Source organism: Canis aureus, chromosome 19, assembly GCF_053574225.1.
Source record: "Canis aureus isolate CA01 chromosome 19, VMU_Caureus_v.1.0, whole genome shotgun sequence".
NCBI classification, from domain to species: Eukaryota; Metazoa; Chordata; class Mammalia; order Carnivora; family Canidae; genus Canis; species Canis aureus.
The window spans coordinates 38,271,506-38,295,537 of NC_135629.1; the positions used below are offsets into that span (position 1 = coordinate 38,271,506).

General features: G+C 37.7%; 1 protein-coding gene across 32 annotated transcripts in view; it reads left to right on the forward strand.

Annotated features, from left to right (window-relative positions):
• Window positions 1–24,032, forward strand: part of PBRM1 (polybromo 1) — a 121,621-nt gene that overhangs the window by 20,216 nt on the left and 77,373 nt on the right. For all 32 annotated transcript variants that reach the window (XM_077858600.1, XM_077858605.1, XM_077858591.1 and 29 more), the window contains 7 exons: window positions 2,760–2,903; window positions 6,327–6,443; window positions 12,128–12,196; window positions 14,767–14,865; window positions 17,155–17,240; window positions 18,233–18,328; window positions 18,956–19,047. In XM_077858600.1, the coding sequence (XP_077714726.1) occupies window positions 2,760–2,903; window positions 6,327–6,443; window positions 12,128–12,196; window positions 14,767–14,865; window positions 17,155–17,240; window positions 18,233–18,328; window positions 18,956–19,047 (703 nt within the window). The remainder of the gene's footprint in view (window positions 1–2,759; window positions 2,904–6,326; window positions 6,444–12,127; window positions 12,197–14,766; window positions 14,866–17,154; window positions 17,241–18,232; window positions 18,329–18,955; window positions 19,048–24,032) is intronic.

A 24,032-nucleotide genomic window follows, 5' to 3' on the forward strand; every position in this document is an offset into this window, starting at 1 on the left:
TTTGGGGGTTGTAAGATGTGTTGGTAACCTGTTACTTCTTACTCAAGAAGTTTTAATATGCATACTTAATTTATCAAAGTCAAAAGTTAATCAGCATCTTAAATCTCCTTCTGAACAATACAAAGACCTTAGAACAATTAAACTCTGATCTATTTATGCTACTGATGTTTTGTATTTTAGTTCTGTTATGGCAGAATTTTTTTTTAAGATTTGATTTTTGGGGCACCTGGGTAGTCTACAGTCAGTTGAGCATCCAATTCTTGATTTTGACTTGGGTCATGATATCAGGGTCCTGGGATCAAGCCCCACATTGGCTCTGCTCAACGGGGAGTCTGAGGATTCTCTCCCGGCCCTTCCCCCCACCACCCTTCCCCCTCCTCGAGTTCTCTCTCTCCCTCTCAAATCAATAAATCTTTAAAAAAAAAAAAAAAAAAAGGATTTTAAGTAATTTTTGCACCTAACACGGGACCGGAACTCACAATCCTGGGATAAAGAGTGGTATGCTTCACTGACTGAGCCAGCCAGGCACCCCTGTTGTGGCAGATTTTTAATCCCGTAAAAGAATGTTATTGTTTTATAGATAATCAGTATTTGTTTTTACTCACATTCTACTCTTTATTCTTTTTTTTTTTTTTTTTTTTAAGTTTAAGTAATCTTTAATCTTTAAAACCCAGTGTGGGGCTTGAACTCATGGCCCTGAGATCAAGCATCGCATATCCTTCTGACTGAGCTAGCCAGGTGCCCCTATTTATTTATTTGCTATCAAGAAGTCCATGTAATTTTAGTTCCTTTAAAGGTTAGCTGTCTTTTCTTTCTAGCTGTTTTTGGTGTCTTTATCTCATGTGTTCTGCAATTTCATGGTGATATGTCTAGATATGGATGTCTTTGTATAGTCTGGGGTTTGATAGGGCTTTCTAAATCTTTGGTATTTTTCATCAGCTCTGAGAAGTTTGCAACTGTTTTGTCTTTACATGCTGTCCCTGCCCCACTCTCCCTTCTGATAGAACTCTGATTGGGTGTTCTATTAGACCCCTCCCAGGTCTCTTTTCCTCCTAACCTTTCATAGTCCACTTTTTAGTGCCTATGTTGCTCTTTAGTTAATTTCTTTAGTTCTTCCAGTTTTCTTTGAAACTCTTAGACCTCTCTATTGAGTTCTAACTTTTTAATATTTATATTTTTCATATTTTGGAAGTAGTTTATTTTTCAGAGTCTCCTGCACTTTGCTTATATTTTTCAATCCTATTGTTTCTTTAAACATGTTCAACACACTTATTTTTCATTCAACGGCACATAATTCCAATATCTGAAATCTTGCATATCTGATTTTACGGTGATTTCTGCTGGCTTTCTTTTGTGATTATTTCCTTCTTTTGTGTTTTAGGAATTTTAACTTTAAGCTCATATGTCTTGGAACTTGATCTCTAGAGATTGAGGCTTAGATTGAAGTTAGGTTCATTCAGGTAGTGTGTCACTTATCCCAGGTACCTGGCCTGTCTTTGTTAGAGCTAGCATATGATGAAGAATTCTCAGTGGAGATTTATCTTGGGCCTCCCCTCACCCTGCAGTGCTGTGGTTTGGGATAATAAGCACAGGTTAGCTGAATGGAGGTTGAGATGGGTAGTGTTGTTCCCAGGCATCTCTCAACAGAAACTGAATTGTTTTGAATTCCCACTTACACTGCAGCTGTGGCCTTTGAAGTTCCAGCTTCTGGTGGGTCCTGACCTTTATCTCCTGTCCTTGCAGCCTCAGAGAGCCTTGAAAACTAAAGCTTGGGTTTATCTGGTCTTACAAAAGCTCTCAAGTGAACATCAGCTTCAGTGTTGTGCTTGCTCATCTGGGTTCCTGCTTTTACTCTATTCTTTTTTGTTGTTGTTGTTAAAGATTTCATTCATTCATGAGAGACACAGAGAGAGAGAGAGAGGCAGAGACACAGGCAGAAGAAGAAGCAGGCTCCATGCAGAGAGCCTGACGTGGGACTTGATCCTGGGTCTCCAGGATCATGCCCTGGGCCGAAGGCAGTGCTAAACCGCTGAGCCACCCAGGCTGCCCCTTTTACTCTATTCTTGTTCTTTTGAGCATTGCTTACTCCTTATTGTCAGCGTGTGGGTACGTTTTTAAAGTTACGTGTTATTTATTTTAACATTGCTTCCAGCATTGCTCTTACTGAGAAGTTTCAGTTAAAGTTTATCCCTGTTACACTTTAGGAAAAGAAGTCTTTAAATTAAGTAGTAAACACCTTAAAAATAGAAGTAGTACTAGGGCAGCCCCGGTGGCTCAGCGGTGTAGTGCCGCCTTCGGCCCAGGGCGGGATCCTAGAGACCCAGGATCAAGTCCCACGTCAGGCTCTCTACATGGAGCCTGCTTCTTCCTCTGCCTGTGTCTCTGCCTCTCTCTCTCTGTGTGTCTCTCATGAATAAATAAATAAAATCTTCAAAAATAAATAAATAAATTGCGTTTCTTTGTGTATGAATAATTAGTTTTAATTTATAAATTGTTTATCTTCTGCTTCAAGTCTTAATGTAATGAGTTAGGCATACGTAAGTATTATTTCAGAATGCTTTTAAAACATGTTCTTCAGAAGAGAAATGGAGGCCCATGTATCTTTTAATCATAAGGATTTCTAAATTTGTAGCACAGTTTCAAAGTTAATGCCTTAGAATGCTAGTCTCTGCTGGAATAGACTGCTTTAAAAGTAGTCATTGATTTGCAATAAAATACTAAAGTGAGGGGTTTTTTCTCTTATCTTTGTTAATGTACAGCCAGATTCTCCTGAATATAAAGCTGCTTGCAAACTCTGGGATTTGTACCTTCGAACGAGAAATGAGTTTGTTCAAAAGGGAGAAGCAGATGATGAAGATGATGATGAAGATGGGCAAGACAATCAAGGCACAGTGACGGAAGGAGTAAGTGTACAACTGGAGCAAGTAGGATGGACCATTGGGAAGTGGACAAGACCCCTGCCTGTGATTTCTTCTGTGCTACTATAGGCAGCTGGGCTTCCTGTGAAGCTGTGTTGGTAGCGAGGAGGGTAAGGGGGCATATGACCAGAGAGGTTGTTTTCATAAGTTACTCTTACATTAATGCATATTTCCTGCTCAGTTTTAAGGAGAACTTTCATACTATCAAGTACTATTCCAGTCTTGCTAGATTGAAATAGTAGGCAGTGTTGTGATTAAAAGTTGGAGAGTTGGGACGCCTGGGTGGCTCAGCGGTTGAGCATCTGCCTTTGGTTCAGGGTGTGATCCCAGGATTTGGGATTGAGTCCCGCATCAGGCTCCCTGTGTGGAGCCTGCTTCTCCCTTTGCCTGTATCTCTGCCTTTCTGTGTGTCTCATGAATAAATAAATCTTAAAAAAAAAGAAAAAAAAAAAAGAGTTGGAGAGTCATTGGAATCATCTTCAGGATATTTTTTGTAGGTTAGACTGGTAGGATTCCTAGAACATGCCAAATGTGCTCCTGCCTGTAGGATTTTGTAGGTGCTTTTCTGCTTAGAACATGCTTCCTTTGGCTCTTTCTGTGACTGGCTCTTTTTCATGATTCTTAGATCACTTAAAATAATGACAGTTAGGAGTGGACTTTCCTGACCACCTGTCTAAATTGTTTGCCACGCACCCTTCCTTTTCCATCATCACAGCACTCTGTTCTGTGGTCCTCAGTTTTTTGTCACTGTATGTGGAAATAATTTGTTTGTTTACATATTTATTTACTTTCTTCCTCCATAGAGAATGATAGAGCCACAAAAGATACCACCTTATTCACTTATTCCTGGCATCTAGACTGCCTAGTGTGTAGGTATTGATAAATACTTGATGAATGAACATACATGTTTAAAAAGAGGAAAAAGGATAATAAAAGTAAGGACATCTCTCTTCTGTAGCTAAATAGTGAGACACCCAAAGCAGAGCATTCCCCTTTCTTCGTAAGTTAACCTAAATAGACCTTTTCCTCAAACTTCAACACAGAAAAAAGAAGTGGTAGGTAAATTTCTCAAAAATGTAAATACTTGGGGGCGCCTGGTAACTCACTTGGTTAAGCATCCGAGTCTTGGTTTTGACTCAGGTCGTGATAATCAAGACCCACGTTGTTCTCTGTGCTCAGCACAGAGTCAGCTTAAGATTCACTCTCCCACTCCCTCCGCCTCCCTGCCACTCACACGTACACATGCTCTCACTTCTCTCTCCTCTCTCTTAAAAAAAAAAGTCACCACTTCTTAGAGTCTCAAAATGCAGTTTTTAGGCACCTTGTCAATTTTTTTCTAGCAGTTAAATGATTAGAATTAGGTAGAGGCAGTTAACTAGGGATTCCCTGAAATTTTACTCTCTAGTGTTAATAGAGGAACAGCAACTTACCCTTTGCTTTTTTGGGAGAACATTACCTACAGAGGTCTCAGGCTTATTGTAGGCTTCCAGGGTTCTAGTCAAACAGTGAAGCCACTTGCATTTAGGACTTGCCTATGTTTCTTTAGTATGAAATTGGGAGGATCTTGCACATTCATATTTGTACTTCCCAGGCTTCTTCTTAGCTTTAAGTTCTTGTGAGAGGGAATTTTCAAGCTTCTCATTTTTGACTCATAGAGATTTCCTTGGAGTTTTCCCATTTGTGGCAATAGGTTGTATGGATGCATTCACACACCACGTTCCAGGTCACCTGCAACACATTTCCAAAGTAGCTGGTTGGTTTGGAGGGAGAGGAATCTTGGCTGCAGAATAGAAGTCTCCTCTTTTGAAAGCTCTGTGGTACTGTGTTTTAGCCAGGAGGTAAATGACTTAAGCATGGGTATATTTAGTCTGCTTTCATCAGTGTTTTGTTGGTTCTCTAAGCTTAGGTGGTTGGAGACCCTCAGCTAATCGTGTTTTATTTGTTAAATATTTGTTATGTGTCTGTTACTGCCAGGCACTGTGTCAGGCCCATGAGATGTTAGTGCTCCATCTATGGAGTTCATGTTGGACCTTAAAATTGAGACTGCACTAAATAAAAAAGATCTGTTAAATGAGAACACAAATACCAGTGCTTTTATGATTTAAGCCAGAAATACCATTAACCTTTCTTTTATATGCACAAAACATGGTTTGGTCCTGAAGTACATTTTCTATAACTTTTCTTTCTTTCTTTCTTTCTTTCTTTCTTTCTTTCTTTCTTTCTCTCTCTCTCTCTCTCTTTCTTCTTTCTTTCTTTCTTTCTTTCTTTCTTTCTTTCTTTCTTTCTTTCTTTCTTTCTTTCTTTCTTTCTTTCTTTCTTTCTTTCTTTCTTTCTTTCTTTTAAAAGATTTATTTATTTATTCATGAGAGAGACAGAAAGGCAGAGACATAGGCAGAGAGAGAAACAGACTCCATGCAGGGAGCCCAATGTGGGACATGATCCCAGGACTTGAGGATCATGCCCTGGGCGGAAGGCAGATGCTTAACCACTGAGCCACCCAGGTGTCCCCTTTTTTCTTTTTTTAAGATTTATTTATTTATTTTAGAGAGAGTGAATGTGGCAGGGAGGGGCAAAGGGAGAAGAAGAGAGAATCTCAAGCAGATTCCCTGCTGAGCATGGAGCCCTTCCCAGGGCTCAATCTCAACCCCAAGATCACGACCTGAGCCAAAAGAGTCAGATGTTTAAACAACTGAGCCACCCAGGCACCCTTGCTAGAACTCTTGATTTACACATGCCATTGCTCGCTATAGAACCAGCTTCAGACTCAAAACCTTCTTGGCCAAGTATACTTGAGGGCATATACTTTCCCATGTTGAAACAGTGACCAAGGTAGGAGTCAGTCAGCCAGTCTGCAGGGCAGAAGTAATGTGCATAATTTGATTTAATCTCCATTCACTTTTGAGATAGCTTGAATTCTGCTGGTAGATCCGGCCGAGCACCCCATGGGTAGAACTATGTATTTTCAGCTTTATGTATGTCCTTGTTCTACCAAAATAGACTTCAGTAGATAGAAACAGCAGGTGTAAAGAGGTATCATAGGACATATTTTCTGTCTCAGTTGCTCAGACCCTAAAAAGGTTTGTTTCCATCATTTCACACATATGGCACTTGAATTTCACTGTTACAGTGTTTACTGTGGAATAGAGTTCAGGAAAAGGCCCTGATCAAGAGATTTAGTTACTGACACAATGTAAGGAGCCTCATTAGTTTCACATATGCCATGCCCAGGGTACAAGCCCTATGTTCAACATCAGAGTGTTTCTGTGGTATTCTTGTCTTTCTAAATAAGTATAACTATTTACTAGTTGCTTTTTTTAAAATTGACTTTAATATTTTAGCATTTATTTTTGGGTTTCTCTCACAGAGTCCTTCTCACTCCTTTCTTTCCTGCTAACCCCCTCCTCCCAGTCTTCTCCAAGTTACTTGAAGGAGATCCTGGAGCAGCTTCTTGAAGCCATAGTTGTAGCCACAAATCCATCAGGACGTCTCATTAGTGAACTTTTCCAGAAACTGCCTTCTAAAGTGGTAAGTGATACAATTAAAGCGTGTTTTTATTTTGTATTTTATTTTTCAGTACTTCAGAAAATTTATTAGTTCCTAGTAAATAAGGTAAAATTAGCGAAAGGCATTGGAGGCTGCCAAGGTCTTCCTTGAGGCTGCAGCAGCAAGCACATAAGATATGTTCTGTGATTTTACCTCACCTAAAAGTTGTGGGTTTAGAACAATTGTTTGGTTATTCTTGCTGTTTTTTTTTTTTTTTTATTGCTGTAAAATATACTTGAGATTTACTGTTTAGCCATTTTAAATGTACAGTTCAGTGATGTAAGTACCTTCATATTGTATGTTCATCTCTTTAATTGAAAAATCTATCCATTAAACAATAACTCCCCATAAAATTAAACTAAATTAAAATTAAATCAATAAAATAAAACAACCAAAAATAACTCCCCATTCCCACTCTGGCAACTACCACTCTGTTCTCTCTGTGAAATTGACTAAGTAACTGATGATAAGAAGACTCATACAATATTTATCTTTTTATATCTGACTTCTTTTATTTAGCATAATGTATTCAGGGTTAATCCATGTTGTAGCATGTGTCAGAATGTCCTTCCTTTTTATTTTTTATTTTTTTAAAGATTTTTTTTTATTTATTCATGAAAGACACAGAGGAGAGAGAGAGGCAGAGATACCAGGCAGAGGGAGAAGCAGGCTCCATGCAGGGAGCCTGATGTGGGACTTGAGCTCGGGACTCCAGGATCACACCCTGGGCCAAAGGCAGGCACTTAACCACTGAGCCACCCAGGGATTCCCTGTCCTTCCTTTTTAAAGCTAAAACTCCATTGTGTGCATATACCATATTTATCCATTCATCTGTCAATGGACATTTGGGTTGTTTCCAAGATAGGTAATTCTTAAATAGCAAAATAAATACCTAAACTAAGCCTTTATTTATAAAAGAGGAAACATTCTCTTTGCTCACGAGACAGAGTGAGAGGAAGATAAATTACTTCTTCCTTTTTTAGTTCTCTTGGCTCTCCTGGTGATGGAAGAGAGAATGATCTACTAGTAATCTTCTGCCCCAAAGAGGAAAAGGTTTCCCAGACTAGTGAGCCCCTTATTTTTATTTATTTATTTTTAAAGATTTCATTTCTTTATTCATGAGAGACATAGAGGCAGAGACACAGACAGAGGTAGAGGTAGAAGCAGGCTCCATGCAGGGAGCCGGATGTGGGACTTGATCCTGGAACTCCAGGATCCTGCCCTGAGCTGAAGACATATGCGCAACCACTGAGCCACCCACGTGTCCCAAGTGATAACTTTTAAAAGTGGCAGGGCCTCTTGTGGCTTCATACCCAAAAAGCAGTGAACGTAGGTAAAATTCCACTATAGTGTGTGGAACTAGAAAAATTTCCATGGCCTAAGCATTCTTGTATTTCTAGACAAGGATATACTTGTAGATGTACTCCACTATAGCACTTAATTCCATTGTGATCATTTACTTTTTATCTACTTCCTTCCCTGGTCCCTGAATTTAAGAACAAAGATTAGGGGCATCCCTGGGTGGCTCAGCGGTTTAATTTTTAATTTTTTTAAAGATTTTATTTATTTATCCACGAGAGACACAGAGAGAGGGCGGGGGGGGGGGGGGGGGGCGGTGCAGAGACACAGGCAGAGGGAGAAGCAGGCTCCATGCAGGGAGCCTGACATGGGACTCGATCCGGGGACTCCAGGATCATGCCCTGGGTTGAAGTCGGCATTAAACCGCTGAGCCACCCGGGCTGCCCCTGGCCTAGTGGTTTAGAGCCTGCCTTCAGCCCAGGGCATGATCCTGGAGTCCCCGGATCGAGTCCCACGTCGGGCTCCCTGCATGGAGCCTGCTTCTCCCTCTGCCTGTGTCTCTGCCTCTCTCTCTCTCTCTGTCTTTCATGAATATATAAATTAATTAAAAATCTTAAAAAAAAAAAAAAGAACAAAGATTATGTCATTTTCTTTTGTGTCCCTCCCATGTAGTGGAATCCAGCATGTCATTGGTGTGCAAAAAGTGCTTATTGACTGATAATTGGCTTGCAGCTTTCCCCATCAGGCATCAACAAAACTGGTTATTTAGAGATGTGTCTTTACTAGTTGTAGGAGTTACCACATTAGAAATAAAACATAAGGGCACCTAGCTGGTCATTTGGTAGAACGTGCAACTCTTGATCTTCGGGTCATGAGTTCAAGCCCCATGTTTGGTGTAAGTTTTACTTTAAAAAGTTAAAAAAAAAAAAGCAAATATAACTATTTTAAGTGTGGATCTGATTCAAAAAATACAGTGTGATTATATTGGTGATGTTTTAATTTTTTTTTCATATGTTTTAAATGTTAAGAAAACAGGGATCCCTGGGTGGCTCAGCAGTTTGGTGCCTGCCTTTGGCCCAGGGCATGATCCTAGGGTCCTGGGATCGAGTCCCGCGTCGGGCTCCCTGCATGGAGCCTGCTTCTCCCTCTGTCTGTGTCTCTGCCTCTCTCTCATGAATAAATAAATAAAATCTTCAAAAAAAAATGTTAAGAAAACAGTAAGACTAATCCTCAAAAAATTAAACATAGAATTACCATATGATCCAGCAATATATTCCTTTGGTATATACAAAGGATTTGGAAGCAGGATCTTAAAGAGATTTGTACACACAAATTCATAGCAGTATTACTCAGAATACCTAATACATAGGAACAACCCAAGTGTCCTTCAACAGATGACTAGATGAATGAAATGTAGTATATACATACAATTCAGTGTTATTGAGCCTTTTAAAAAAAGAATGAGGGATCCCTGGGTGGCGCAGTGGTTTGGCGCCTGCCTTTGGCCCAGGACGTGATCCTGGAGACCCGGGATTGAATCCCACGTCGGGCTCCCGGTGCATAGAGCCTGCTTCTCCCTCTGCCTATGTCTCTGCCTCTTTCTCTCTCTCTCTGTGACTGTCATAAATAAATAAAAATTTAAAAAATAAAATAAAAAAAATAAAAATGAGAGGCACCTGGGTGGCTCAATCAGTTAAAGCATCTGCCTTCAGCTCAGGTCAGGATCCCAGGGACTTGGGATGCAGCACCAAGTTGGGCTCCCTGCTCGGGAAGGGGTCTGCTTCTCCCTCTGCTTTCCCCTCCCTGGCTCGTACACGCTCATGTGCTCTCTCTCTCTCAAATAAATAAGTAAAATCTTTAAAATAAAATTTTTAAAAATGAAATTCTAACACATGCTATAATGAACCTTGAACACATGAAGGTGAAATAAGCCTGTCACAAAAGGACCAAAATTGCATGTTTCCTCTCGTAGAAGGTACTCCGAGTATTCTGATTCATAGTGAGAGAAAGTAGAATTGTGGTTTCCAGGAGCTAGCCGGAAGGGAGAGAGGGCAGTTACTGTTCAGTGGGTCTGCAGATTCAGTTTTAGAAGATGAAAAATTTGGAAGATGAATTATGCCAATGGTTACACAATAATGTGAATGTACTTAATACCACTGAGCCACACATTTACGATGATTAAATGGTAAATCTTTTGTATATTTAACTACAATAAAAAAAAAAAAAAAAAAGAATGGAGTATAATCTTTACTCAAGAGCTGCTCTTATTCTGCAGGATATCAGTGGTCAAGCCACCAAGAGTGACCTGAAGCAGTAATACATTAATATCCTGGGGCACATGGGTGGCTCAGTGGGTTAAGTATCTAACTCTTGATCTCAGCTCAGGTATTGATCTCAGGGTCAAGAGTTCAAGCCCCACATTGGGCTCCATGCTGGGTTTGGAGTCTACTTAAAAAACAAAAAACAATTAATATCCTGTTCTTCCCCTATTCTAGGAGGGCTTTCAGGAATACCATGCAGTAAGAGTTGGTTGGAAAAAGTAGGTTCCCATTGTCGTTCAGGGTGTGACAGTTTGAAAAGACAGCAAGGACTGTTTACCTTTCTTTTATGGCCCTTCCCAAGCTGGACTATCTGAGTAGGAGAGGAGAATTTTTTTTTTTTAAAGATTTCTATTTATTTATTAATGAGAGACACCCAGAGAGAGAGAGAGAGAGAGAGAGAGAGAGGCAGAGACATAGGCAGAGGGAGAAGCAGGATCCATGCAAGGAGCCTGATGCGGGACTCTATCCAGGACTCTATCCAGACCCCAAGATCATGCCCTGAGCGAGGGCAGACTTAACTGCTGAGCCACCCAGGTGTCCCAGGAGAGGGGAATTGTGAATATGTAAAGCCGACAGCTGGGATTACACTCCACCCCAGCCTGGGTGGCCTTGCCATAATTTGTCCTCTGAACTGTTTCTCAGAAGTAGAATTGCTAAAGAGAGGGGACAGAAAAGGGGTTTGATCCAAGCAAAAAAAAGAATAGGGTTAAGAAAGTAGGAGTAAGCTGAGGAATCAGATGAAAGGAAGCATCCTTGAGATCATGCCTTCAGCCATGAAGGCTGTAGCCTCCTGCTTTTTGTTGTTGTTTGGACTTCAACAACTTGAACAGATTGGAAGAGCTTGGAGAACCCAGTCTCACTTCCCCTGACACCTCTCCTCCCTAAGTAAACCAACGTTTGATTTTTGGTCCACTTCAGTTTCTTCCAAGGAACCAAATCTGTACAAAAAGCTTGGGACAATGAATGCACTATGGACTTTGTGTTTTGTTTTGTTTTGTTTTTAAAGATTTTAAGTATTTGAGAGCGAGAGAGAGAGAGAGAGAGAGGAGTAGGGGTACTGCACTCAGGAGAGGGGTAGAGGGAGAGAGAATCTCAAGCAAGCTCCCCACTGAGCACAGAACCCAATGTGGGGCTCAGTCTCATGATCCTGAGATCATGACCTGAGCTGAAATCAAGAGTTGGACACTTAACCAGCCGAGCCACCTAGTCATCCCTGCACTGTGGGCTTTGTGAAATTTTTTAAAAACATTCCTCTAACATACTTAACTTCTTTTCTTGTGATGAGCTAATATTTGATAAGAAATCAGAGAGTTCTTCGAATTTTATTTTGTTCCTTTAATGTAGTTTCACTTTAATGTGTTTTAGTTGGAAAAATTAATTTGACCAAAATAAGTAGAAGCGTTAAGTTAAACATAAAGTTAACAAACTTGCAACCTGATCTCATAAGAATTTTATATGAGGGACACCTAGGTGCTCAGTTAAGCATCTAACTCTTGGTTTCTGCTTAGGTATTGATCTCGTGGTCGTGAGATCGAGCCCTATGTCAGGCTCCATGCTTAGCATGGAATCTGCCTGAGATTCTTTCCCTCTCTTTGCCACCCCCCAAAAATAATCTTTTAAAAAACAACAAAAAATAATTTTATATGAGGATAATATGTGATTGAGATTGCAAAATTAAAAGTGCTTATAGGAACATTCAGAAAGATTTTTCTATTTCATTTCCAGGCATAGATATAGTAGAACCTTAAATTTAAAATTGTGTGATTCTGTGAATTTAGAATTTTCTAAAACATTAAATTGTGGTATATTAGTTGGATATGGCAGTTATCAAATATTACTTGTAAACTTGTACAACATGCTCTTGTGTATTTCATGAAGCCTGTTAAGATCAGATTCTCCTTCAAATATAACAAACAATATGCTGTACAGCTGTGTCTATAGCCTTGCATCTGACAGAGCTATTGACAGATTGTCAGTGTGCTTTCTTGTTTTCTCATTGCCTGTATACTTTCTCTCATTTAGCATACCTGGGTTTTTGTCTTTCAGCAATATCCAGACTATTATGCGATAATTAAGGAGCCTATAGATCTCAAGACCATTGCCCAGAGGATACAGGTAGGAAGATGGCCATATCATATGTAAATGTAGCCATATGCCGTGTAGGGCAGATTGGCCTAAGGTCTTTCTTTCTTTTTTTTTTTTTTTTTTTTTTTTTAAGAAAACAGGGAAGCAGATGTCTTTGTAAGGGGTTATTAGCAATATAATAAACAGATTAGACTCCTGTAACTGATTATAGCTTTGGAGGAGGTAACACAGTGTCTCTTTTGCATTTTATCTGTAGGGAGGAAAGCAGAATTTTCATTGGCATAGTAAACCTTACTCTTAGGACAAAAATTAAAAAGCAGTGGGCATAGATGTTCTGGTTATGAAAGGCACATTGTTAATAAAGCTTTGTTGTTTATTCTTACCTGCTTCTAAATAGTTTTAGAATGTCTCAAAATCAGTTACCTACAGTATGTTAGAGCGTAAGGTCAGTGGAAACAGAGACTTTGTTCTCTTCAAGTGCCTTCCTCCCTGTGCCTGCAGGAGTAGCAACAGCTAACATTCACCTGACATTGCTAGGTACCAGTAATTACTGGTACCATAATATACTTTAACAGAATGTTAAAATACAGATTCCCTAATATATCACCTGGTTCTTAAGGCACCTCCCTTAGGCACAACTGGTAATAATGACTTAGTCTCCTGGAACCTAAATCCCTGGGGTTCCTAATATGTACCTGGGGGGAAGATGGTTTGGTTTGGTTTGGTTTGGTGTTTTTTTTTTTTTTTTTTTTTTTAATATTTTATTTATTCATGAGAGAGAGAAAGAGAGAGAAAGAGGCACAGACACAGGCAGAGGGAGAAGCAGGCCCCATGCAGGGAGCCCAACGTGGGACTCAATCCCAGGTCTCCAGGATCACGCCCTGGGTTGACGGTGGCGCTAAACTACTGAGCCACCTGGGCTGCCCAGATGTTTTTATATTACTGAAATTCAAATTAGATCTTTAGACACCCCTACCCCAGCCCCAGTCTTCTAAAACTTTGCTCCTTATCTTGTCCATTCCTTCCAAAAGTCCCATAAAAACCCCTCCTTTGCCATCACCCTAATCAAGATCTTGTCTTTTTATGTCCAAATTATCATAATAGTCTTTTCTACTTCTCTGATGAAAGACTCATGTCCTTCTGGCATGTTGCTCCCTGACCCTAGCTTTCTCCCTATTTTATTCTTTCTATTTCACAGTCCAGAGCCTTGTCACTTATTTTTAGTGCTCCTCTAGCAAATTACAGTTCCTTGTAGAGGAGCAACAGTAACCAACTCTAAATAATTCCAATAGAAGGGGAATCCATGAAAAGGATATCGGATAGCTCCTAGAATTGTTGGGAAGGCAGGCACAAGAACTAGCCTTGGGGAAGTAGGCAGAACTTAGGGACGTCATGATACAGCTAAAGTTATTCACAGTCTCTTTGGGATGCCGTTGTTAGTCCCAGTGTCATTTGCCGCTGTGGGAACTGGATGCCCACTGCTCCCCTCTGCTGTATTGCCCTTCGTGGGAGTTAGGAATACATTTTCTCTACTCCTTTGCCCTCGCTTTAGTCCCTCAAGACTCAAGCATGAATTATCTCCCGTTGCCCTGGTTGCCAGGCTGCTGGCAGTGCTATCTGCTTATTTTTACCCTCTGTTGGGAAAGGTAGATTCCTTCTACCACGTGTACTAGGGTTTTCTCCAAATAGAGAGTGCTCAGGAGCACCTGGCTGGCTCAGTCAGTAGAATGTGCAACTCTTGATCTTGGGGTTATGAGTTGAAGCCCCATATTGGGTGTAGAGATTACTTAAAATCTTTAAGAAAAAAAAAAAAGTGCTCAGAAGTTGAGTATCCTCACTTGGCAGGTAACTGACTACTCTCCTTTGCCTGGCTTTCTGGATTTTGCCTCATTTGTCTTTATTTATGCAGTCTGTGCTTATGGTTTTACACCCCCACCCCCCCACCCCCCGCCTTCCACTCCACTTAATTTGGTTTTCTCAATTTCTGTAGAATGTGTCTGTTCATTTCTGTGACCTTCTCTTTAATCCTGTGTACCTTTTGCTTAGAGTGTCTTTCTTCTTCCTTCTCTTTGTAAACTGAAGGCAGTTCTAAGTCTCCCTGGGTTGTTTGGGATTGAGTGAGCTTTAAGATGTGATAGCTCTAACATGGAGCCTAGTACATAGTAGGTACTCAAAAATGTTAACCTCTATGGTTGACTGTTCTATCTGAAGTGGTCTATAAAACTAGAATTTTACTTCATACCCTTAAGTCCACCCTAATGGATTAGTATTCATGAAGCACTTAGAACAGTGCTTGGCACAGAGTAAGCACTATATGTTTGCTAAATTAAACGACTTTTACCTTATTTGATCTTTTAAAAATTATGTTTTTATGAAACCAGCGTAGCTCTGGTGTTGTTACCTATCTCAAAAACTTGTGTGTAAATGGACAATTGAAATAGATTATAAAAGGGAAAATGAATTTATATTATATTCCCATGCGTATTTTCCAATAAAATTTTTGAATATGGTGACAATTTAAAAATATGTGGAGCTCTTTTTTTTTTAAGATCATGCTAATTAACTTTCAGTTAATTTACTGAAAATTTTGTTTGTTCTAGAATGGAAGCTACAAGAGTATTCATGCAATGGCCAAAGATATAGATCTTCTAGCAAAAAATGCCAAAACTTACAATGAGCCTGGTTCTCAAGTATTCAAGGTTAGTTTTTCATTGTTGTTGTTTTCATTAGTAAGGGTAGATAATTTAGAGCCAACAATTTTTATATAACAACTTTTTGAGATAAAATTTATATCATACCATACATTTCACTCAAAGTGTACGATGTAATGGTTTTTAGTTGTGTATAGTTGTGCAGCTGTCACCGCAGTTAGCAATCACTCCATTTGCCCCCCAGTCTCCCTATTCTAGGAGTCCTGGCCCACTTTCCATCTCTGTGAATTTGCCTATTCTGGACATTTCATTATAAATGGAATCATACAGTGTGTGGTCCTTTGTGACTGGCTTCTTGGGCGGAGCATGGGGCTTTTAAGGTACTCATGTTGAAGCATGATCACTGCTGAGTAATACTCTGTTGTATTTATTTACCATGTTGTATTTACCCACCTATCAATTGCTAGACATTTGGGTTGTTTCCACTTTATAGCTATTATAAATAATGCTGTTGTGGACATTCACGCAGAAGTTTTTATGTGGACTTAGTATTTTCTTGGCTTTATACCTAGGAATGGAATTGCTGATCTACATGGTAACTATATATTTAACTTTTTTGAGGAAACACCAAATTGTTTTCCAAAGCAACTGTGCCATTTCACATTCGCACTAGCAGTGTGCAAGTGTAATTTCTCCATATTCTCACTAACACTTGTTTTTCATTTTTATTTTTATGATAGCTATCCTCATATCTCACTGTGTTTCAAATAGCATTTCCCTGATGATTAATTAGTGATATTGAACATTTTTTGGTGTATATTGGCCATTCATGTATCTTCTTTGAAAACATTAAAAAAAAAAGAAAACATTTTTATTCAGATCCTTACCCCATTTTTTAATTGGGTTACCTGTTTTTTTATTGTTGAATTGTTAGATTTCTTTATATAGTCTGGACATTAAAGTAGATATGTGATTTAAAATATTTTCTCCTATTCTTTGGATTGTTTTCACTTTTGTAATAGTGTCGTCCTTTGACACAAAGTTTTTAATTTTGTTAAGTACAGTTTGTTTTCTTTGATTGCTTGTAGTTTTACTTTTGTAAAAAGCTTTTACTTTTACTTTTGTGCTTATATAAGAAAGCATTGCTTAATCCAAGGCCACAAAGATTTATACCTGTGTTTTCTTCTAAGAATTTATTAGTTTCAGCCCTTAAATCCAAGTGTAACCATTTTGAATTTATTTTTGTATACATGAGGTAGGTGTGAGGTATCTCATCTTCCACATGGGATATTCATTTGTCCCAGCACCTTATATTCAAAAGTCTGTTTTCTTCCCCACTGAATTGTGTTGACGCTCTTGTTGAAAATCAGTTGACTATAGGTGTATGAATTTATTTCTGAAATCTCAGTTCTCTTCCATTCATTGATATGTCTACCTTTGTGCCAGATGTAAGGTTTGTTTTTGATCTACTTTATAGTTTAATATTGATTTAATCTCTGCTTTAAACTTTATAAATGTAAAAAGCAATTTCTGGAGTGTAACACACAATGTAAAATGATTATTTCATTGCTTTGCAGTTCTCTCCTAGAAATTTTGTAGTCCTGTGACACAGTTGCTTATAGACATTTCTTGAATTAATAATATGTAATTGGGAATATAGCAGAGGATTCTGAGAAAACCTTTTGGGAGTAAAATCATTTAGACTTTCGGAATGCTGACTCAAATATACTTATTTTTGGTCATTAATTTATCTTTCACCTTTTAATAAACTTTCATCATTTAAGAAACTTCAGGTAAAAGCTAGAAATGAGCTCTGAAGTTCTTGTATTCTTAGTCCTTGATAGGACACTAATAGTAGAGTACCAGTAGTTTGTTGATGCAGTTAAGATTGTACTTTTTGGTCTGATTGTTTTCCCTAAAATAAATTTTAGAGAGAAGGGAAACTAGATTTGATATATTAGTATGCTATTGATTTAAGCAAGACATTCATCCTAAATTTGTGTGCATAGTCTTTACTCTTAGAAATGCATCTTTGTATCAATTTTTAGGTCGGTGGACACAGATAAAGTTCATGGTACTTTCATCCATTTTTCCTTGTTCACTGTTAGATCTTTGTGCATTACTTGACTAATTGTGAAAGAGCTAGGAGGCTTTTTAACTTATATATAATTGTGATGATGTTTTCAAAGGTTGTGGGAAGATTAGAAGATGCAGCTTTGTGGATATTAAATGAAAACCTACTCCAAGTGGGAGAGTGCCATAGAAAGTGTCCAATGCATGACTGAGGGCATTTTAAATTGTCCTTTTTTCCTAAACCAAGTAATTTTATCTTGACAGGATGCAAATTCTATTAAAAAAATATTTTATATGAAAAAGGCAGAAATTGAACATCATGAAATGACCAAGTCAAGCCTTCGAATGAGGTATGTTTTTAAAATATCTAAAATCTTTGTGCCTTTATTATTTGCCAAATTTTCTAGCTAGTAGAATTATTGCAGTGGAAAACAAGATGTAGGTTGCATTTGAAAATTATTTTTACACCTGATAATGTGATTCTGAAGAGAATAGATATAACTCTTACCCAGCCCCTTCATTGCAGCTGAAAGGCTTTATTTAAAAACAATTTTTGAGGGCAACCTGGGTGGCTCAGTGGTTTAGCGCTGCCTTCAGCCCAGGGCCTGATCCTGGAGACCTGGGATCAAGTCCCACATCAGACTCCCTGCATGGAGCCTGCTTCTCCCTCTCCCTGTGTCTCTGCCTCTCTCTCTCTCTCTCTCTGTGTGTGTGTCTCTCTCGTGAATAAATAAATAAAATCTTTAAAAAATAAAATAAAAATAAAAACAACTTTTTAGACTAAACACCATTATCTACTTTTATTGCTATATATGGATATATTTATATGTAATATATATGCATATGAATATATGTTATCTATGATAAGCATATATGTAATGTGGTGTTTGTGTGTAATGTATAATAGTATATATTTTATATCAGCAGCAAGAGCATTAAGCCAGATGTCAGTAGATCTAAAGTCTCATCCTGGCTCTTCCTTGTCCGAGGACTAGGACTTTGAACAAGTTTTACTTCTGAGATTCCATTTCTTCCTTCTGGAAATGAAAGCTGGAGTAGCTGCTTTGGAAGCTTTCTTCTGACCCTGACATTTGCTTCATTACCAGATCCTTGGTCACTGTAGGAACTGTAAGCTCTCTAGGACCAGCCCTTATCCATTCTCCTCTTCAGAGTCCTCAAGATTTGGAGCATAGGCTGCTGTACAATAGAGGCTCAGAAATATTTTAGCATTTCTACTTAGAAACAACAACAACAAAAATAGTTGCTTCTTTTTTGTTTACCTAGCATTCTGATTTCAGCTGTCAATGTTCTTTTTTTTTTTTTTAATATTGTCTCTGGATAGGACGCCATCAAATTTGGCTGCAGCCAGGTTGACAGGTCCTTCGCACAGTAAAGGCAGCCTTGGTGAAGAGAGAAATCCCACTAGCAAGTATTACCGGTGAGATAATGAATGTGTTCAGTCTGAGAACTGACCGTGTTTATGAGGCTAGGCTTACTAGTGTTTGCCTGATGGCTATCATGAAGTAATTCTTTGGGGTATAATTGGGTTATTATGAGAATTGTTATCAAATATCTTATTTAAAAGGTTGAGGTGCTATAGTCAGCCTGACCTCAGTTCTGGAAAATGCTTAAGCAGAATTTATTGTCAGGTAGTGTTTAATATTTCCAGCAAAATAAATTGTGATAAAATGCCAAATGATTTTGTATTCAAAATAGAATTTGTACTCATAAGGACATCTTAGAAGAGAGTTAACCAGTAATGATGAATGTATCTTTATTTTTTTATAAAATAACTAGTAGTGCTGCATTTAAGTAACATAGAATTGCAAGTAGCCTACTTTAGACTTTCTACACCACTCTTTTCTGGAAGAAAAAAAATGGTCTTCTTGGCTAAGGGATTAGTTTTGGGAACTATAAAAAGTACAAAGATAAACTGAGCAAACAGCTGAATAAAAATTCCTTTTCTTTGATGTGAATGCTTTGTTAACAGTTCCTATTTTCTGTAAAGTAACCAAACAATTATAACATCTTTCCCTGTCTTCTGATTGCTTGTTTTTCTTTGTAGTAATAAAAGAACAGTCCAAGGGGGTCGTTTGTCAGCAATTACCATGGCACTTCAGTATGGCTCAGAAAGTGAAGAGGATGCTGCTTTAGCTGGTAGGCATTAGGTCCTGACTAGTTAATGCCTTCTCAGTAGATCCTTCTGGTGAAGGAAAATTACAGTAACTTTGATCTGGCTGAGAGTTTGTCAGTTTTTGGAATACATGCTGTTTTGTTTCATTTTGACTGCACTCTTTGGTTGGCAAACTTATCAAACATTTATTTTGTGTTACAGCTTGTAACTAAGTAAATAAATACTTATATAAAAACAGTTGGTTTGCTAGCTTTAGCAGATCCTGGTTTCAAGTGTATAATAATATATAGTGAGTGAGTACTCGTGATGCCATTGGGAAACCCAAGGGAAACATTCACACCATCTTAGATTTCTAGGCCACTGGCTTATATTTTCAGTAGGCTATAACATCTTGGCTAGAGCTTCTGATTTTAAGATAGGTGTAAATTACAGTTAGAGCAGCAGCATAGTCAGTTGTCATTTAAACAAGTCCAAGAAAAGGCATTAGGCAGTAAAATCCATGTAAAAGTATGTTCTGTTAAATAGCCAATAACAACTGTAGAGATAAGTTTGATTTCATTGTCCTTCTCTTCAGTGTTATAATGTTCTTTATTTTACTACAGATACTTTTTTAACAGATAAAATTTGTTTCGTGAAATTATTCTGGCATACCTTCTGATTTTATAATCAACTGTGAGGACAGATTTTTCCCCTGTGTCTTATTTTCTACTAAATCTTCTATAGAAGTTTCATAATTACTGTAGACTACTTACTAGAGAGTGAATTTAATTTTTTGACACTCATCTACAGAATTTTTTTAACTTAGATCTGGTGTTATCAAAAAGTGAAGGAAAATTTGTTTTTATTAGCTTTGTTGTTCGCTGGTTATAAAAGTGACACACGTTATATTTAGGTTTCCTTCTAACATTTGGTTACTTCATTAATCTTTGTAGCATAACAAATTGAAGGAAAGCCAACCATTTACAAAATTCCTAAAAAATATTTATTTTTTTTTTTAATAGTACCTTTGTCACAAGAGAGTTCTTATTTTGTAACCTCATTAAAACAAAGTAGAGGTCAATTAGCTTTTTTTTTTTTTTTTTTTTTTAACTATTTATTTGAGAGAGGCAGAGACATAGAGGGGGAGAAGAGGCTCCCTGCAGGGAGCCTGATGTGGGACTGTATCCTGGATCATGCCCTGAGCTCAAGGCAGACACCCAACCACTGAGTCATCCAGGTGTAATGTCAATTAGCTTTGAATGTAGTAGATCGTTCAGGCCGCTCTTCACAATCTGCTTATCCTTGATTTAGTCAAGATTCTAATCTGTTTGGTTTTCTACTTCCTGCTGCTGGAAACAACTTAGGGTAGGTACAGTGAAAATAGCAAAGAAAGGATAACTGATGATCTTGGAGCAACAAGAAAGAGCCCGTGGAAAGAAGGCATAAGAATTCGCAAAGTGTGGGCTCGCTTCTTGAGGTGGTTTGTTTTTAGAGACAAACCACAACAGTATGCAGCCTAGGCAGGGCGGCAGGGTGGGTAGAGAAGAGCGCCCACTTACAGTCACTCTAAGAACAGAAATGGGGTGGGGGATAGAATCAGAAAAACAGATAAACCTTTCAGTTTTCCCTCACAAAAATAAAATAAGACAAGTGAAAAAGAAACAAAGTGGGATAAATGGAAAACATAAGATGAGAAAAACTCCAAAGATTATATCAGAAATCACATCAGTGTTAATGACCCAAATTTGCCAATTATGACAGTTTCAGATTAGATTTTTTTTTAGAAATCAGGTTGTATGTGGTTACATGAGACACATCTGAAATGTAAAAAATACAGGAAAGTTTAATGGAAAAGGATGGAAAAAGATATATGAGATAATAACCCAAAGGATAGTTATATTGACTTCTCATAAAATAGACTTTCAAACAAAAGCATTACCAAGGATTAAAAAGATTCACCTCATAATGCTAAAAGATTTATTTCATCAGGAAGGTAAATTAATAAAAAGCTCAAAATATGTTAAACAGGCAGATAGAAGGTGACAGAGAATATGAAAATATTACCCTAGAGTAGGGGTTCACTGCTCTCAATTGCTGGATAAGCAGCCAGAAAACCTGAAGACAGGTTTAGCTGGTAGGCATGAAGACAGAGATGATTTGAGTACACAAAGTGTATTTCTCACAAGTGTATTTGTTTCCTGTTGCTGCTAAAACAAATTACCGCAAGCTTAGTGGCTTAAAACAACACAAATGTATTCTCTGATTCTGGAAGTCAGAAATCTAAAATCAAGTTGGCAGGTCAGTGTTCCTCTGAAGGCTCTAGGGAGTAAAATATTTCCTCTCCTTTTCTAGTTTCTAGAAGCTATCTGTATACCTTGGCTCATGGCTACTTCTTCTGTATTCAAAGTATAGCACTCCCAGTCTCTGTATCTCTCATTTCCAACTCCTTTCTCCTCTGACCTTGCCTGCCTCTTACAAGGACCCTTGCAATTACATTTAGTGCCCAGAGTTTAATCCAGGATAGTCTTCCGAGTTCAAAATCCTTAACTTAATCATATCTGCAGTCTCTTTTGCCGTATAAGGTAATATTCACAGGTTTTGTGGATTAGGACGTGGATATATTGGGGGTGCTGTTATTCAGCTAACACAATAAGATTAGCGATTAGAAAATACATGTTCTTCTCTGATCCTCATGTACTTAGTCATGAAACAAATTTCAGCCACTTTGAAAGTTTGATATTTTAAAGGCCATATTTCTGACCATAATGCAGCTGTGATAAGCACCTAATGTTGAAAAGATAAAAGTTAAAAACTTACTCAGGAAAAGTCTCCAAATCTTTGGGCTTTTCTTTTTAAAAAAGAAAAATTATAATAGAAACTTAATTACCTATGATTGAATAATAGCAATAATGAAAATAATATATATCAAAACAGTGGTGATGCAGCTAAAGCAGTGCTTTATAGGGAAAGTTACAGGTCTGAATGTGTCTATTTAGAAAAGCATCTGGAAGTCAGTGAACTAATTAGCATCCAACATAAATAAATAAAATAGTAAGAGAATAAAAGGAGAGACATTAGAAGAAAAGGTAAGAAAGCTAAGAGCAGAAATGAATTTTTTAGAAAAGCTATAGTAGAAAAGATCAGTAAAGTCAGATTTTTTCTGTTAAAAAACTTAATAGGCGAATCTGTTACCAAGAAAGAAACAGAAGGCACAAATAAAACATATTAGGGGGAAGGGAGCATACAGATTAAGGAGAATGTATGAAGCTTACACAAATTTGAACATTTGGATTAAATGGACAAATTCCTAGAAAGTAATAAATGCCTACAACTGATTCAAGAATAAAAAGGATGGGCAGCCCTGTTGGCTCAGCGGTAAACCTTCAGCCCGGGTTGTGATCCTGGAGACCCAAGATCGAGTCCCACATCAGGCTCCCTGCATGGAGCCTGCTTCTCCCTGTGTCTTTGCGCTCTCTCTCTCTCTCTCTCTCTCTCTCTGTGTGTGTGTGTGTGTTTCTCATAAATAAAATCTTAAAAAAAAAAAAAAAAAAGAATAAAAAGGATGATTAGTTGTATCACTATTGAAGAAATTCTTAGTTACAAATCTTTCCCTGTAGCTAACACCAGGCCAAACATTCAAGGAACAGAATTATATACAAACTCCTGCAGAGAATAGAAAAAGACTTCCCTAGTTCATTCTATAAAAATGATAGAACCTAGATACCCAAAACTCAACAAAAATAAGCACATTACATCTAACAGTATATATAAAAGATAATGCATGATAACACAGTTGGCTTACTCCAGGTCACTTCAGCATTAGAAGAGGTAAAAGTATCATTCACTACATTAAAGGAGTAAAACCATGTTATTGGCTCAACAGATGCATTTAATAAGTGCTTCAATTCCCATTCATGTTTAAAATTTTGACAAATTAGGAATAGAAGGGGATCTTTCTTAACTTGATAAAGAGCACTTGTTTTTGGTGGAGAAATACTTGCAGCATTCCTTTTACCATAAGTAAAAATGTTGTTACCTCTTTTGGTCAAAGTACTACTCAGCTGACAGTGAGGGAGTAAGAATCAGAAAAGAAGATTTATAAGGATTGCAGTTGAAAGATTGTTTTTTGAGTTTTTTACTCAAAAGACTCTACAGGTAAATTATCGGAATTAATAAGAATAAGATGCAATATATAAGATCATTATACAAAAATCTATTTCATGTCTGGGATCAACCACAAAAAGAAAATGCAGTTTTTTAAAAGACATAGTGTACAGTAGCAACAAAATATATCGGCATAAATTCAACTAAATATATGCAAGCTCTTTATGGAGAAGGTCACCTGTAGTAGGGTCAGAGAAAATCTGTTCCAGATCTCTCTTTGCTTCTAGCTCCATGACTAGATCAAAATTGTCTCTCAGCTCTCCTGCGACTGATGCCTGTCCATCTCTTGACGCTATTAACTAAATGATTGTCATTCTTACCTGGAAGCAGTAGTGATTTTGATTATACAGATCCATCAAGAAAAACCTAAATTATGGTCCTTGTACACTGTTGAAGAATTTATGGAAATGAATAATATATTTTATTTTTCTATAAAACTGATTACATTTTGTTGGTTTGGTGTTTTTATGATTAGCTTCTACCTAAAAATTCCCTCTATAAGGGAAGACATCCTTCTTAAGGGATGCTATAGATTAGTGGGGCAAAATCAGAGACTTAAAGCAAAACCAAATCTACCAATATCAACAAACATTTATACTACCTTAAACTACATACAGCAGCTTTAGTTCTGAGATCTGTATGGCTCTTGCTCCTGTCCAAACACAGAGTCTGTAAAGAAGGCCTATTTAAAAAGAGAAACTATTTTGTAACTATTTAAAAACAGTATAACATTTTCTATTGACACTGTATTCTGTTTCTATGTAACATTTCTCTAAGTAAATATACAATTATATTAAGCATTACTAACAGCATCTTTTAATGAGGGCTGGAAACTATTCTTTTAAAATAATTATTCTCAGGGCAC